The sequence below is a fragment of the Chroicocephalus ridibundus genome, unplaced genomic scaffold, assembly GCF_963924245.1.
Source record: "Chroicocephalus ridibundus unplaced genomic scaffold, bChrRid1.1 SCAFFOLD_98, whole genome shotgun sequence".
In the NCBI taxonomy this organism is placed as follows: Eukaryota; Metazoa; Chordata; class Aves; order Charadriiformes; family Laridae; genus Chroicocephalus; species Chroicocephalus ridibundus.
In genome coordinates, this window is record NW_026961319.1 from 209533 (window position 1) to 226467 (window position 16935).

At 50.4% G+C, this 16935-nt stretch overlaps 1 protein-coding gene across 1 annotated transcript; it reads left to right on the top strand.

Moving 5' to 3' along the window:
* Positions 1-12940: 12940 nt before the first annotated feature.
* LOC134509315 (olfactory receptor 14A16-like) lies at positions 12941-13900 on the top strand. Its single transcript, XM_063321794.1, has one exon. The coding sequence runs from the start codon at positions 12941-12943 to the stop codon at positions 13898-13900; it is 960 nt and encodes a 319-aa protein (XP_063177864.1).
* The last annotated feature ends 3035 nt before the right edge of the window (positions 13901-16935 follow it).

A 16935-nucleotide genomic window follows, 5' to 3' on the forward strand; every position in this document is an offset into this window, starting at 1 on the left:
GATCTAAGACCAGCCCGACCCCCGAGCTCAAATGTCCACACAAACATGGAGCACTCTCCTATACTGCACTTCCCGTTTTACTCCTTGTGAGAGTGCTGTCCATTCTGCCCCGGGACGGAGCCTGAGGGGACAACACAGTCTGTGGAGAAGCTTTGTTTCACTGCTTCAAACCCACCACATCCTCCCCTCCTTCTCCTCCCCTTGCATTTTGAATCAGCCTACTTTGGAGTCATCTGCTCTGCTCCTTTCTATGTCTATGAACAAATGTAAAGACGAAGGGAAAAACATCAGTCTTTATTACACGTATTTTGCTTGTGCTTCCTTCTGGTAGGTGTGTATTTTAGTTTAAAAAATTGTAACTTAATAAATGAGAGATCTGGGACTTGAACTGTGAGTTTCATCTACTTCGCTGCAGGTGCCTGTGAGAACTTGTTTTCCCAAGGCTCCCTCTGTTGTCAGTGGAGACGGGAGAAAATGCTGGAGTCTGGGTGCTCCTAACCTATAATGGCATGCAAAAGAAAGGTCACAAATCTCTTCCAGCCACTCTTCTCTTGCTCTGCATTTATGCCAGGCCATTTGATAGTAATAGCAATGAGCAGCTGTTTGGAACCGACTGCATTTCGGTGCAGACAGATGTCACATGAGACCGTGTGACAGACTGTGTGGAACCATAATAAATTTCAGTCATTATGCAGAAGAATAAGAAGATAAGTTATATTTGGTCCCTATTCCACCCCCTTGCTCTTTCCTGAAGCAACAGAGAGCAATAAGCTGTGGAAGAAAGCAGGGGATCACAAGAGAGATACTTGATTTTACTTATTTTGAAATCAACAGATTCTCAGGGATTCCTAGTCCAAAAAGGCAAGTACTGAAAAGTAGAAGGAATAGCTTTCAACATGCAGCTTTGATTTGATTGGATTGGATGGTTTAGCACTTGTGCAATAGAAGAGATGAGTTTGGCACATAGGCGTGACAGATGTTTGCGAAAGCTCTGAGTGAAGTTGGAATTTCCCAGGAATGGGGTGAAATAGCTAACAGCCTCTTTAATCTCTTCTGTTCTGGAGAAAGAATCCTTTGTGAGTGTTTGAAAAAGGTAGAAAGAAGACAACAACTTCTCTGAGGCCTCTAACAGAAATGTGAAACACAGAAGCCAAGGTGTGAGCCGTACTCTCTGCGTTATATAGGGAGACTGAGGGAAAGGAGAAAAAGCAGAAAAGGACAGAACTTTTCATCCAGACTGTGGTATTACCACACTTGGGTTTTTTGCCGTGTTCCTGTCTCAGCTGGCTGAACTGAAATTTATCACGGGACCAGAAAATGCAACGGCAGTTACTGAGTTCATCCTAGAGGGTTTCTCAGGGCTGGATCAAAGGCTACAGCTATTTCTCTCTCTGGTATGGTAGCTTTGCTAAACACTGTCCTGTACCCATTCTTAAATCCGTTCATCTACAGTCTTAGAAACAAGACCCTGATACTGGCCCGGAATGAAGCCATTGCCCGTGCAACAATAAAGCTTTTCGCCTTATCACGATGCATTTCTGGAGAGCAATTCCCATGATCTGCTATCAGATGTTAAACCATACCATTGCATATGTATGTCATCTCCAAATACAGATGCCTCATGAGATGTATGTTCTGGTTGGATTGTGTTAGGTTAGCTCATCTGCACACACAAAGAAGGCACTAACAATGGCAGGAGGAGGAACTCAGTTAATACCCTGCCCCAGCTGCTCCCAGACCCATCACAGGAGAACCACCTGGAACACATCTCCAGAAACCAAGAAGAGCACAAAGGCACAGTGGCAGATGGGAACCCAAATTACAGGCTCCTGAGGAATGAACACCTTGTCCCACTTATTATGGGAAGTTTAGGGGAGGACACGACCAGTGCAATCTGTCCTGTCTTCTCATTAAACTTCTAACTCTTTTCCATGTGAGTGAATCTTCTGTGTGAACGCGTGAGCACGGTGATGTGAGTGCAGCAGTCGGAGCAGGACCAGGAGGTCAGACAGCCTGTATGCCATTAGTGCCAGAACCGGAGAGACTGGAGTGACTGGACTTAAGAGTTCATGTGCGTGTGTGTGAGTGTGACTGGGGTGGTCTGTACCAGCATCTGGAATGGAGCTGTGGCCTCAGGGACTCGTATGTCCAGGAGGCTGCAACTGGGTAGGCTGGTATCCAGGGGCTGAGTGTCCGAGCCCAGATTCTAGAGGGATCCACCCTCTACAGGTGTATATATGATGGAATGGAATGGAATGGAATGGAATGGAATGGAATAGAATAAAATAGAATAGAATCGTTCAGTTGGAAGGGACCTACAATGATCATTTAGTCCAAATACCTGAGCACTTCAGGGCTGACCAAAAGAAAAATCATGTTATTTAGGGCATTCTCCAAACACCTTTTAAACACCGATGGGCCTCTTAAACACAAGGCGTCGACCGCCTCTCTAGGAAGACTGTTCCAGTGTTTGACCACCCTTTTGGGAAAGAATTGCTGCCTTCTGTCCAGTCTAAACCTCTCTTGGCAAAGCGTCCCGTGTGTCCTATCTCTGGGTATGAGGAAGAAGAGCTCAGCACCTCCCTCTCTACTTCCCCTCCTCAGGACCCTGTAGAGAGCAATGAGGTCGCCCCTCAGCCTTCTTTTCTCTAAACTGAACAAACCCAGAGTCCTCAGCCGCTCCTCACAGGACATGCCTTCCAGCCCTTTCCCCAGCTTTGTTGCCCTCCTCTGGACACATTTGGGTTCCTTCACAGCCTTCTTACATTGTGGGGCCCAGAACTGCACACAGAGCTCAAGGTAGAGGTCGCATCAGCGCTGAATACAGTGGGATAACCACCAGCTGCTTATACCGTGTGTGACGCACCCCAGGATGCAGTTTGCCCCCGTGGCTGCCAGGGCACACTGCTGACTCCCATCGAGCCTGCTGTCGACCAGCGCCCCCAGATCCCTCTCTGCAGGGCTGCTTTCTAGCCACTCCTCTGCCAGTCTGTATTGTGTCCAGCATTATTTCATCCCAGGTGCAGAATGCAGCCTTTGTTCTTGTTTAACATGGTGGGAGTTACCTCCTTTGGGTCATGGATACAGGTGCTAAACTGAACAGGGCCCAGGAGAGCTTCCTGTGCTGCCCCATAGTCCCCCAGTATGTCCCAGTGGCCTCCAGGTAGGGTATGAGCCCTTCACCATTGCTCTCCCAGCCTCATCATCCAACTGGTGTTTTACCATCCGTTTGTCTGCCCTTCCAGACTGTACTGTCCTCACTTGAGTACAAGAGAGATCTGTCGGGTCTGCCAGCGGAAAAGTACAAGTATGCAAGAAACTCGCGGGCATGCCGACCTTGCAGACCTGAGACAAATAACTCTGAGGAGTCAGGGAACAGCTGGCCTTGCAGATCTGGGACAAATAACCTTGAGGAAGTGGGGCGTAAGCAACAAGTTATAACTGTAGCTTCTAGCACATAGCAAAACTGTAGCTTCTAGCATGTAGCGAAACCGCAAGTAGGAGGGATTATTGTAATGAAACATTTAGAGCTAAGCCAATCAGAAATGATAGAATTTATGTAACTGTTAAGTAGCTGTATAAAAGGCTTTCCGATGCGTCTAATAAACTGACATTTTGCTTGCATCAAGCAGCGTCCCGTCTCTCAATCGCGGCAGAGATCATGTCAAAAATCTTGCTGAAGTTGAAGTGAACGACATCCACTCTTCTCCCCTCATGCACAAACGACGTTACTCGCTCCTTGAAAGTCCAGGCTTGCTGCTTTTGGACATGGTCTTCTCTCTTAGGTGCCCAGAAATATCACCCAAGAGATATCGATGGTTTGCTCCTCACCAAACTGAGCTGGTACAGCCTGTAGTTCCCGGGGTTGCCCTTTTGGTTTCTTTCAGAGTTGGGTGCAACATTGGCTTGTCCTCTCTCACGAGAGACCTCTACCAAGCCCATGACATGTCAAAAAGGATATTCCACAGAAATCTCAATCTTCCCCTGTAACTTCATTACCACTATTCTGCCTGTCATACGATGTACTTAATTTCTCTAATCTTTCATACGTTGTCACCTGTCCTGATACAATGACCACTTCTAAAGTCATCTTTTCTGGTGCAGACTGTCTAGACAAAGGCCTTTTCAGTTATACTCCTGTTTTCTCCTTCTCTTACTCTTTGTTCATTCAGGTTCCTGTCACCCATCCAGCTGCTGCTTCGAGCTTCACGTAGTTAAAAGTTTCCTTGTCCTTCAGTCTAATTGTCTCCTGTGGCCAACTCTTTATACCTATCTGTTTGTACCTGTTTCTCATAAGATTATCCCTCGTAGAAAAGCAACCTCATTAGAGGCAGCCTGTACTTGGCATATGGCTGCAGAGGCTGTTTTAGTGTTTATCAAACATGATTATTCTTTACTTTTCTTTGCTTGCAAAGAGGAAAAATCCTTCTGTGCCTGGGTGCAGCCGGGTCTCTAGGGAGATCGGGTGGGAGCTGGTGCAATGGAGCTGTAACATCCAGCTGCAGAGATCAGTGGAGAAGTCTGATGGAAGGACAAGTGATGTAAATCCCAGCTGGCCAATGAGAGAGATGGTGGGGTTGTGGGGGTGAGGAGCAAGGATGTCCATACAGTGTCACCTCAAGGGACTGCTTTTCCTAGCCATCCAGACCTCCTGAGGAGACCCTCTGGATCAATATCAATTGCAGAAGACTTCCATCATCCCTTCTCTAAACTGAAAAATAAATTTAAAATAGTAATAGTAATAAAAAAATTATTAGGTTCACTTTGAAATCTTCCTTCTTAACTACACTATGAAAAAATCTCCAATTAGTTGTAGCAGTATTGAAGACTTGAAGGAAATTGAAGGAAGAGAAATAGCTCGTTAGGGCTTTCTGTACTTTAATGAGCCCCGTGGTGGATTTAGCTCTGAGTCCTTGAACCTCAGATACTGAGAGAAGATTGAAAAACTGCTCAAGAAGTCAGAAGCAAAACTCAAAGTACATGGAAGCATTAATGGGCCCCACTGAGAGCCACTGCTGACAAAGTCTCCCCATGGACTCGTTAGAGGAGATAGCTGGAGGATGTGATTGCAGGAAGGCAAAGGCACAGCGCAGGTGGCTGCAATGAAGAGAAAACTGTTCCTTTGTTTGATGAAGCAGCAAGGCCAAACCTGACCCTCAGGCCCTGGGAAGGCAGATCCTGCCCCTCAGGTGTGGCTCAGGGCTCTTCCTGGGGGCAGTGGGGTGTGAGGGTGAGCAAGGCCAAGTGTAGGGAAACTGTGCAACACCTAAAGGCTCCCCATGTGATGGTGAAGAAGAAACCAAGTCCAGAGCCTCAAAATAAAGTTTCTTCTGGTGGGCCTCGGTGGCAGAGGCAACTGCCATAGCCAAGGGGAGAAAGACCTTGGTGCTGTTGGGCTTTTTAGCCTTGCCAGAGCACTGGGCCATCTCTGCTGCAGGCTGACCATCACTGTCCCATGCCTGCACCTCTTTCCTTGCAGGCTGCAGACACCCATGATGCTTTCCCACATCGCTCTCACCCCGGCATTTCCATATCTGTACTGATGTCTCTCCACTCTCACCGGCTGTTCCTTGAAACACAAAGCCATGGGCTGATCCAGACTCCCCCTGGGTGACCTCTTGCACCACAGTGCAACCATTTGAGTGAGATTTCTTTTTCCTCACATGCAGTCCGAACCTTCCAAGCTGCACTTTGTTGAGGTTTCCTTCTCTTTCCCCTACCAGGAAAAGCTCCACCATCTCTGAAGCCACCCTTCAAGCAGGTGCAGGCTACTGCTAGAGAGCCCTGGGCCTCCACTTCAAAAGGTACAGAAGCCCAGCTCCCTCAGCTTCTCCTCACAGGCCCCAAACCCCACCCTGGCCAATGACCTTTGGAGCTTCTCCACTTCCTCCTCCTTCCTTCAGAACAGAGAGCCCCACACACAGACACACGAGTCCAGACGTGGCCACACCAGTGCTGGGTCAAGGGGGCTGATAAATGCCTTGTCTGGGTGGCCGTGTGCCCCCTAATGCAGCCCTGTGTGCAGCTAGTCCAATTCACGGTCCGCATGTGCCACTGGCTAAAGTTGCATCCCTCGTAATGCCCAGGCCCTTCTCCTCGGGGTCAGTCCTCGGCCAGTCAGGTCACAGCATGCCCTCATCTGTGGGGTAATCCTGCCCCCAGGAAAGGCCTGGCCACTTCTCCTTGTAAAACTATGTGAGCTTTCTATTTGCTGAATCCCAGAGTTTTTCAGGGTCCCTCAGGAATGAAGCTCCATTGGGCCAGTCGTTCATGTGTGCGTGCAGATGGCTCTCCCTGACACGTGGTGCCTCTGACAAGATAGCAGCATGAGGAATCGCAGGACACTACTGTGTCCTGTGATATAAAAGGTAGGCACTTGATCAATGCCATTGCTCACCAAGGTACAAATTCCCATGGTGAAAAGCTCAGAAACGCCAAATGGAAGTACAAAGGAAGCCAAACGAGGACCATGGAGGAAAGGGTAAATAGAGGTGGGCTTTTTGTATGGGAGGGTACAAGGATGGTCAAGGGGAAGAACTTGTGAGTGGGAAAAGAGGGAAAAAGAAATGGTGAAGCAATGGAAAGGATCAGGGCTGTTTGCAGCCCTGCACCTGAGTAACTATGCCTGGAGTGGGACAAGAAAGTCCGAGATCATCTGACGGGATTTTCTGGTTGACTTCTGAGGTCACCAGGAACCTGACTGATTTCCCTCCCGTCATGAAAGAAAGATGGTGGATTGAAATTCAGAATCATTCACGCGCGGGAAGGAAGGTGAGGAGATCTCTAGTCCACTCTCCTGCTCACAGCAGGGCCAGCTGTCGGGTCAGACCAGGTTGCTCAGGGCTTCCTCCATTTTGGGCTTGAAAAGCTCCAACGGTGGAGATGACACAAGCTCTCTGGGAAATCTTCTCCAGTGTTTGCCTGTCTTGACAGGGAGAAAGGTTTGCCCATTTGTTTCAGCTGATGCCATTGGCCCTCATCCTCCCATCACCCACAATAGTGAAGAGCCTGGATGCATTTACATGGCGACAGCCAAGAAGATGTGGGAAGGCTGATATTAGGTCTCCCCAAAGCCTTCTCTTCTCCAGGCTTTTCACCTTGGCATCAAAGGTGGCCAATGTCTTTCTGGGCTGCAGTAGGAAGAGCACTGCCAGCAGGTCGATGGAGGTGATCCTTCCTCTCTACTCAGCCCTGCTACAATTTGTCTTGCTCATTTCCCTCAGTGTTTTCTACCCGACTACCTTCACTTAGAGGTAGCCGTAGGGCTTCAGGTTACTGGTTGTAAATAGCGTAAAGGCCTCTCATGAATGTGTTCACAGTCAGTGTCACAGAAGTCTAAACATCATCTGAACAGGTCTTAGCTCTTCAAACCTTCCAACCCCTACTGTTCTGTGATGCTGTGATTCTTTGATTCCACTGTCATTGCCCAGAGGGGCTACCACAGATGTAGACTGCTCCAGGGCAGGTATTTATATTTAGGCCGATCAATGATGTTGTTGCTTTAGTGTTTCTTTGTTGTGGTACATGCTGCTGCTGTTAGGGAAATCACACAAACACTTGAAGGACAATGGCAGGGTTACCACCTTGGTGGCCCTCCAGTGAGCTGGTTCCTGTTTGCCCTTGTCTCACTGTCACTGGGCAGGGTGTGGTGTAAAAGGTGCTGAGCAGAGCAGGATAATCACTTCTTCTGGCTGTGCTCCTGCTCATACGGCCTCAGATGCTGTTGGCCGCCTTTGCTGCTGGCTCTTGTTTGGCCTGATAAAACTCAAGGAGCCCCAGGGCCATTTCCACAGAGCTGCTGCCCAGCCACGCAAAATGATCCAAAATGGATCAGAGCAGCCCTGCTCTGACATCAGCCTGGTCTCTCAACATCCTTGGATTCATCCCGTCTGCTCCAATGGACTACCAAAGGTTGACCTTACCTATGTAGACCCTGACTTGATCTGCAGCCACTGCTGGATTTCGTGTGGGGTTCTGCCTCTCAGGCACATGGAACTGGGAGACCTTGCTGATGAAGATGCAGGGCAAGACTACCTCGTACCTACCTACACCTACTCTTTGCAAATTCAGCCGTGACCGCACATTGTCTTTGTTTACTGTTTAACAGTTCGTGAAGGAGTACCTGCTCATTGTTGTGCCCTTCAAGTCCCTCGCAAGTGTCAACTCTACGGGAGCTTTGGCTTTTCTAAAACCAACCATGTTTCTCAATTCCTCCTTTGTTTTCATCCTTGCAGCCACCTCTTCATGCTTCCTTTTTTCTATGGAGCTTCTCCATGAGTGTCTTGTTTCCCCCAGCTCTTCTTCTGATAGCTCTGCTTGTTGTCCTGAGGATGGGTATGACCACACTCTGGTACGTGAAAGACACTGTCCTTGCAGACCACTGTACTGCAGACCCTCTGCTGCCCTTCTGTGCTGCTCACACGGGCTCCCCACAAAAAAGTCACAAGACTAGGCCAAAGTCTGCTCCTCTGAGGTCTGTCACCTGAATTCCTCTATTCCCCTTCCCATTGGGAGGTGAGACCCCACTATTTCATGGTCATGACACCCAAGGCTAGCACTGGTTTCCAGAAGAAAATACATTTCCACTAGTTGAAAATGTCCATGGTGTCGACACCCTGTGATTCAGGCAGACTCTGAAAATCCTTGGCATGCCCAAAACTGGGCAGAGAAGAAGCCTCACGAAGTTCAGCAAAGGGAAACGCAAGCCCTGGACACAGGGAGAAATAGTCCCCTGCACCAGTACAGGTTGGGGGCTGAGTGAGTGAGAGCTTCTCAACACTTTGGCAGAGCAGTACCTTTGGTCTTCTGGTAGAGCAGCAGCTGACCGAGAGCCAGCAGTGTGCCCTTGCAGCAAAGCAGGCCCACAGCCTCCTGGGCTGCGTTAGGAAGAGCGGTGCCAGCAGGTCGTGGGAAGTGATCCTTCCTCTCTACTCAACACTGGTGACACACTTCTGTGGTGGTCGATAATTTACATTTACCTCCTTAACTGTTCCTCAAGAAGGAACTCCGTGTCCTTGTGCCCTTGAAGTCCAGGGGAGCTCTGGCTTTTCTAAAACCTCCCTTATTTCTAAATTCCTCTTTTGTTTTAATCCTTCCTCAGCCTCTCATATGCTTCCTTTTCCTATGGAGTTTCCCTATAGGCAGACTCCACTGTTTCCCAGGTGAGACCCCACTATTTCATGGTCACGACAGCCAAGGTTGACACTGGTTTTCACCTCCATGTCCAGCTCTTCCTTCTTTGAGAGTACAAGATGCAGATGGGTATCACCATTGCAGACCAACCTGGCAGCTGTGCCTTGACCAAGACCTTCCAGGACCCTCCAGGACTGTTTGCATGCTGCTGTGGTCCCTTTCCACTGAATGCCAGGACAATTACAGTCTACAAGGGGACTTTAATAGGTTCTTTGTCTCCCACCACAATGTTACCCTTTACAGTCTCTTGTCCGACACTCCCTCACCAGGGCTCACCAGACTAATTCATTCCATAGAGGAGCTCCACACATCTCAGCAGCTCCTTCACACAGAGGACACATCCCTCCTGACCTTCCTGGACTCCTGATCATCCTGTACCCACCCAAGACAGCAGCCCAGGCATGTGAGCTGTCCCAACACCCCTCAGCTGTTTTTCCCTCCAAGTGGAAGGAAGAGGTTGCCCACACAGCTCCAGCTCCTCCTCTCTAGGCCCCAGGCTGAAGGCATCAGGGGGGCATGGCTGGGCTGCAGCACCTCAGCTGTGGCACATTTGGGCTGAGAGCAAAATTGCAGGGGGAAAACCTTCTTCCAAGACCTCAAGACCTCAGCTGTGCAAAGGCTCTGCTTCAGAGCAGAGACATGCTGGAGTGGATGGCAGATAGTCGTGTGAAGAAGAAATGAGGTCCTCTCAAAGAAAAATTCAACCCTGCTTTCCAAAGGGCCAGCGATAAACAGAGCTGGGCTGTGCAGTGTGAGCAGGAGAGGGCTTTGCTGTCTGTTGTGTCTCTGCAGCCCTGAGGGCCTGTGCTGGAGGTGAAGCTGATCTCAGGAAGGAAGAGATGATGTTGACAATGTCCTTGAGCGTGGACATCCTGTGATTCAGGCCCACCGTGAAATTCATTGGCCTGAGCCATGGCTGTATCATCAAGGGGATGGTTAAACCTATAGGGGAGAGAAGAACCAGCAGAGTCTGAGAGTGAAGGAACACGTGTGGAGACCCTGGTGTGATGTGCTTGGTATTCATGCCCTGCCCGGCATCTACCGTAAAGAGAAGGGACAGCCCTTGCGTCACTGCAGTGGTGGGATTCAGTCAGTGGCCCAAAGGCAGCGCCCCTGTCTGAGATGCCCTGGGGGATGCCTGTCCCACAGCTAGTCTGGATGGGGACGGGGTTCCTGTACAGGACCTGTGCTGTCCATGTCAGCTGCGTGCAGTTGTGCTGGAGAGCCCTGGCACCTCCCAGAGCACCACAGGCCTGAATGTGTCAGTTAAATGAAGATTCAGCTGCCCTGAGTTAGGTTAGGCAATGAAGGGTATGGGAGACATGTGGAAAATACAGCTGATGGAGATCAGAAAGACTCAGCTGTCCCTGTGCCACATGACTCCATTTGATCAGCTGAATCCCTCTATGGGCTGTCCTGGACATAAGGAAGAGTTACAGGTTCCCATGTCCTACGTGTGCGCATCTTCTGTCATTGAAGTTGCCACAGGAATTTCCCACTAGTCTCCAAGACGTCCCCAGATGCTGCTCTATGTCTATGAACATTAGAGCTTGCAGTGACCAGCATGCATCTTGGTCACCTCATATGTCCCCAGGTGACTCTGTCTGAACATCTGACTCCTGTCATCCATCTGCACTCATTAGCAAGGGAGCTGAGACAAGGAGCTCACATGCAGGATCCTATTTTGGGCACATGTGAACTGATGCAAAAGGAATCCCACCTCCTGGGGGTTTGTGGTGTGCCTGGGATGGAGCTAAATCCTTTTTTAGCCCAAGGACTACAAGCCCAGGATGAGGGGCCTCCATTGACTCAGCTGAATCCCTTTTCTTCAGAACAGGTGAAGAAGATTCCTCCCTGGCATTGTCTGGGTGTCCTGTCTAATTAAGAAAAAAAAAAAAAAGGGAAGAAAAGAAAAAGACAAAAAAAGTTGTTCTTGGACCTCAGTCTGCCTCTGATTGAGAAATGCAGCTGCTGAAAAGAAGTGTCTGTCCCCAGCTGAGGGAGGGGACATCAGTGCTGACTTCATCCTGTTTCCCAGCAGGTTCCCCTGGAGCCCCAGGGACACCTGGAGGGAGCCCCGAGGGGGCAGAGAAAGGGCTGCCTTGGGCTGGTCCTCTGCTGCTGAGCTGGGCTGGGCTCCTGGCATGGAGGGAGCTGATGGCAAGCGGGCAGCGCTGCAGAGAGACAGCTCTGCCCAGGAGGAGCTCCTCTGCCAAGCGCAGCAGGGCTGAGGGCACTGCCTGCAGGCACCCGAGAGGAGAGGAGAGGAGGGAGGCAGAGAGAGATTAAAGGTAGACTGGAGAGGGAGGGTGCTGAGAGTTAATGGGGGGAGAAATCTTCACAAAGGAAAGCAGCTGCGGTTCCTGGAATGATCTCCTGAAGCTGGCACATCCCACAGCCTCTGGGATCTCTCAGGAGGACTCTCCCAACTTCTCTACTGTGGAGGAGGAGGACATTCTCCAGATCAGGGCTTCCTTGCTGCACCATCAGAGGCACAGGGCATGACGGCTGCCTTCTCCCTGGAAAAGGTAAAGAGTCGTGAAAGTGGCTGTGCAGGCAGGGGTGCCCAGGGCTGTACTTCAGAGCCGGGTCCCTGCACTCCAGGGGCCTTTGTGCCGGGGCAGGGACTCTGCCACCTGCCAGGGTCAGCTCTCAGCCTGCCCAGGAAGCTCTACATGGAGCTTCTGTGTGGAGAGGCTCTAGTTGGAAGGAACGATCACTGTCAGACCAGGGTCCTACTGCGTTCAAGAGAGTGCCATATGGATCAGGGCGGCTGACAGCTCCAGATCACTCCCAGGACATCAGCAGAGGCAGCATTTCAACAGAAAGGTCAAAGCAAGGGCTACCTGAAAGATGAAGACCTTTCCAGGGTCTGTGCTCTCAGGTTACTCTAGAGGAGAAAGGGAAAGCAGCTGTCAAGTTTCAGTAAGTCACTGAGACTGCAGAACCATTACACTGAGGGATCAGCAGATCTGCCAGAAAGCTCACAAAGCGCCTTCACCCCCTCCTCTCCCTACACACAGCACCAGCAGCACCTTTGCTTCCAGCATCAGGCTTTCTCTCATCTCCTCCTGAGGAGCCACAAAGAGGGAGATGGCCCTGGGCAGTGCCCTGCTGCCAGGAGGGGTCTGCAGGGCAGAGCTGAGCCCCCAGCGGGTGGGATGGGCTGTGGGAGCAGGGAGAGGGAGGAGACGTGGGCACAGAGCAGCAGCTCCTGGCAGGGGCAGCTCCAGGCAGCAGAGAGCCACTCCACCCGGCTGCATCCCTCTCTGCTCGGCTGCACAGGGAAAGAGAAAGCAGATGGGAGAAACCGACTTTAAAAATGGACACTTTAACACCCACAAAAGGCCATTTTCATCTTCAAGTACATTGTCAGGGAGACCATTGTCCAAGAAAGAGAGGTGTAAGCACAGGACAGCTGGGTGGTGCCCAGCAGGTCACTGGTGTGCAGAGCAGCTCTCCTGACTCTGCACTGGGGCACAGAGAGTCCTTTTGTCCCTCAGGGCTCAGCAGTGTTCAGGCTAAAGGCAATGGGAAAGAGAAGGACTTCTGCCCCTGCAAAGAAAGTGCCCTCAGCAGCACAAACTTGATCTCACAAAAAGGAGCTGAATGAAATTATTCCAAAGGAAGAGAAGTCCTTTTGCGGAGATCTTTTTGGAAACAGAATGAGATGGGGTCAAAGAAGTCTGCCTTAACTTGCCAAGGTCTTTCCCTCTTTCAACAGTCCCCCATGCCCAGAGCGGAACAAATGTCCAACGGCAGCTCCATCAGCCAGTTCCTCCTCCTGGCATTCGCAGACACACGGGAGCTGCAGCTCTTGCACTTCGGGCTCTTCCTGGGCATCTACCTGGCTGCCCTCCTGGCCAACGGCCTCATCATCACCGCCATCGCCTGTGACCACCGCCTCCACACCCCCATGTACTTCTTCCTCCTCAACCTCGCCTTCCTCGACCTCGGCTTCATCTCCATCACTGTCCCCAAAGCCATGGCCAATTCCCTGTGGGACAACAGGGCCCTCTCCTACACAGGATGTGCTGCCCAGCTTTTTCTGTTTGTCTTCTTCCTTGCCGCAGAGTGTGCCCTTCTCACTGTCATGTCCTATGACCGCTACGTTGCCATCTGCAAACCCCTGCACTACGGGACCCTGATGGGCAGCAGAGCTTGTGTCCACATGGCAGCAGCTGCCTGGGGCAGTGGGTTTCTCACTGCTCTCCTGCACACGGCCAGTACATTTTCCCTGCCCCTCTGCCAGGGCAATGCTGTGGACCAGTTCTTCTGTGAGATCCCCCAGATCCTCAAGCTCTCCTGCTCACACTCCTACCTGAGGGAACTTGGCCTTCTTATATTAAGTGCTTTGTTAGTTTTTGGATGTTTTATTTTCATCGTGCTGTCCTATGTGCAGATCTTCAGGGCCGTGCTGAGGATCCCCTCTGAGCAGGGACGGCACAAAGCCTTCTCCATGTGCCTCCCTCACCTGGCCGTGGTCTCCATCTTTATCAGCACTGGCTTATTTTCTCACCTGAAGCCCCCCTCCATCTCCTCCCCAGTTCTCGATCTGGTGGTGGCAGTGCTGTACTCAGTGGTTCCTCCAGCAGTGAACCCCCTCATCTACAGCATGAGGAACCAGGAGCTCAAGGAGTCCATTAGGAAAGTCATTTATTCGATGTTTGTCAATATTGATAAATTTTCCATCACTGTCCACAAATGACATCTACGGTATCCCAGTGCAGGCCTGTACTCTGTTTATTGTTTTTTCTTTCTAGCATTTCCTGTAGTGTTGTTTATGGTTATTACGTTTTTAAATAATTGTTTGTATTTAGCTCACTCTCCTGAGACATGAACCCATCTCTCTCTATCGCCTGAAACCTGTATAAATGTTTTTCTAACACAATTTGAGAGCTGCCAGTTCTGTAACGTCTCTCTAATAGTGTGACATCTTCCCTGTGCAGTTCCTCAAGTTTTGGCTGTTCTTCCAAAGCTGATATCAGGAACAGGCCCCGATGTTTCACCCCAAAAGGGCCCGAGTAAAAAGCTCGTTGTCATATTGGAAGGTGTTAGGGAAGAAGGGTTGGACTTAGGACTCATCTGTTGTTGCCTATTGACGGTGGAGATGGTGAATGGTCACTGAGATACTGTCACAGTGCAGTGTCCCAGCGTGCGACAGGGCAGAGGACGTACTCCAGGAGAAGGATCTGGAGGTGCCTGGAGAGCCTGCGAGATAGGCACGGACTGTGTGCACCTGGGGTGGTCAGTGACTGGAGCCTCACAAAGCGAGCCATCGCCCAAAGTGGAGTCACCCAAAGGGAAAGCATTAAGTCCAGGTATCTGCAAGGAAACAAGATGGACACAGGCAACCCGACACAGACCAACTCCAAAGGGCACCAGCACCTTTACAGCGACCCACCAACAGCAGCACTTACACGACCATGAGCAACACAACTGGCCCCATCCTTTTCCCACTCTGTGGCTGATCTGATGTGAAGGTTGCATGAGTGGTCCCTACATTCCCGGCCCTGGGTCTCTCCATTGCCCCGTGTCCTCCTTCTCCTCCTTCCCATCCCACCCCAGCAAAGCATGTACATACATTCATGCCAAAACCACACAAACAAGAGTGAGCCCACTCACACAGCAAATAGCCAGGAGCAGAGTTGAGTAAATGTCGTGGTTTAACCCCGGTCAGCAGCTAAGCACCACACAGTCGCCCGCTCACGGTACAATGAGGGAGAGGATCAGAAAGGTAAAAGTGAGACAACTCATGGGTTGAGATAAAGACAGTTTGACAGGGAAAGCAAATGCTGTGTGTGCAAGCAAAGGAAAATAAGGAATTCATCCCCTGTTTCCCATTGGCAGGCAGATATTTAGCACTTTCCAGGAAAGCAGGGCTCCATCACGCATAACGATGACTTGGGAAGACAAATCCCATGACTCCGAACGCTACTCCTTTCCTCCTTCTTCCCACAGATTTTCTTGCTGAGCGCGATGCCCTGTCGTATGGAATATCCCTTTGGTCAGTTGGGCTCAGCTGCCCTGGCTGTGTCCCCTCTCAACTCCTTGTGCACCCCCAGCCTAGTCGCTGGTGGGGTGAGGAGCAGAAAAGGCCTTGGTGCTGTGCAAGCACGGCTCAGCAATGACTGAAACATTGGTGTGTTACCAACACTGTTTTCATCACAAGTCTAAAACACAGCCCCATACAAGTTACTAGGCAGATAATTAACTCTACCCCAACTGAAACCAGTACTGCAGGACTGACCACGGTGATGAGGCGTGGGGTTTGGCCAGACCAGCACTGACCAGCCACCTCCCCATGGGCAGCTGGCACCTTGAATCCCCCTCCTCCACATCTTCCATAGGCTTCTTCTTCACGATCGACCTTGATCCCTCCCTTTCCCTGCCCCAGTCTCCTCCCCAATTCGTAACCCACACCAATTACTTTTTGCCTAATAGTCTCAGGTTTTACCCATTTGTACACAATTTGATAGTTTGGATACCATTGCCTAGGTCCTCTGGGACTTCAGCGGCATCACTGATGGCCTCCCTAGGCACTTCCCTTGCAAGACTTGACTGCCCAGGAGATCCCCAGTGCTTCCCCTCTGTGCAGTTTGGCCACTTCTCACATCTGCAGCCGCCTGTGAGACCCAGGCGATACGGACCCTGTGATACGGACACAGGCAGCTGCCCATACTGCTGGTCCCTTCTCACGCTGTTCTCTGTCACATTTCTCATGCCACAACCCATAGGTTCCCATGGCATGTGCTGGTGGCTTCAGCCCAGAGCAGGGCCTCACCAGGGCCCCAGTCATCTGTCTGCAGCCTTCCCATCTGATGTCCTTGATGACCTCATGATGTCTGCCTTCTCCTGACCAATCACCTTGCTGTCATGAGGTGACCTCACAAGAAACAGCCCAAGCATGTTAGCTTTTCCTACCTCTACCCCTCTCCAGTGATCAAAGAAACTCCCTGACAACTGGGGAAAAGAGAGGAGAGGAGAGGAGAGGAGAGGAGAGGAGAGGAGAGGAGAGGAGAGGAAGGAGAATATTTAAATTGGAAGGAGCCTTCAGTGTTCATTCAGTCCACCTGCCTGGCCACTTCAGGGCTGAAGCTGGCAGAGGCCAGTCCCAGGCACGCACCTGAGAGACGCTGGATCCTCGGGAAGTACCACCGGATACTGATGGGCAGACAGTGGAGGTCTGCTTGAAAACCTGAGAAACAAATGTTAAAAATTATGAGCATGACATCATCAGCTGAAAACATTGAAAACTTTAAAAACTATCAGTGTTTTCCCACAAGATCAAAATGAGTTTTCAGGGTGTGCATGAATATCAAGAGGAGAGCTATTGACCTTCCACTCTGTTTGCAGTGTCAGTACTCTCTGGATCAGGCTGTGCATTTAATCTCCCTCATCTTTCACGTATTCCCACCTCTCCCAACTAAACTGACCCTGTCTGCAGTCACCTTTCCAGCAGCGCATCTGCACAGAAGCACTTGCAACAGCTCTCTAGATTTCCCTTCCCCTTCCTCTTTCATCATTCAGACACCTCTCAACAGTCCAGTTGATACTTTGGGATTCATGGAGTTAAAAGCTTGCCTGTCTCTCAACAGTCTGTCTCATTCTGCACATTCTTTAGTTTTGCTGATTTGATAATTTTTCATCTCTCTAAAATATTTCTTGCATGGTTATGGCTTGTGGAAGGTGAACCTCATTGGTGGCAGATTGTAATTGGCACACACTTGAGGAGTGGTTTAT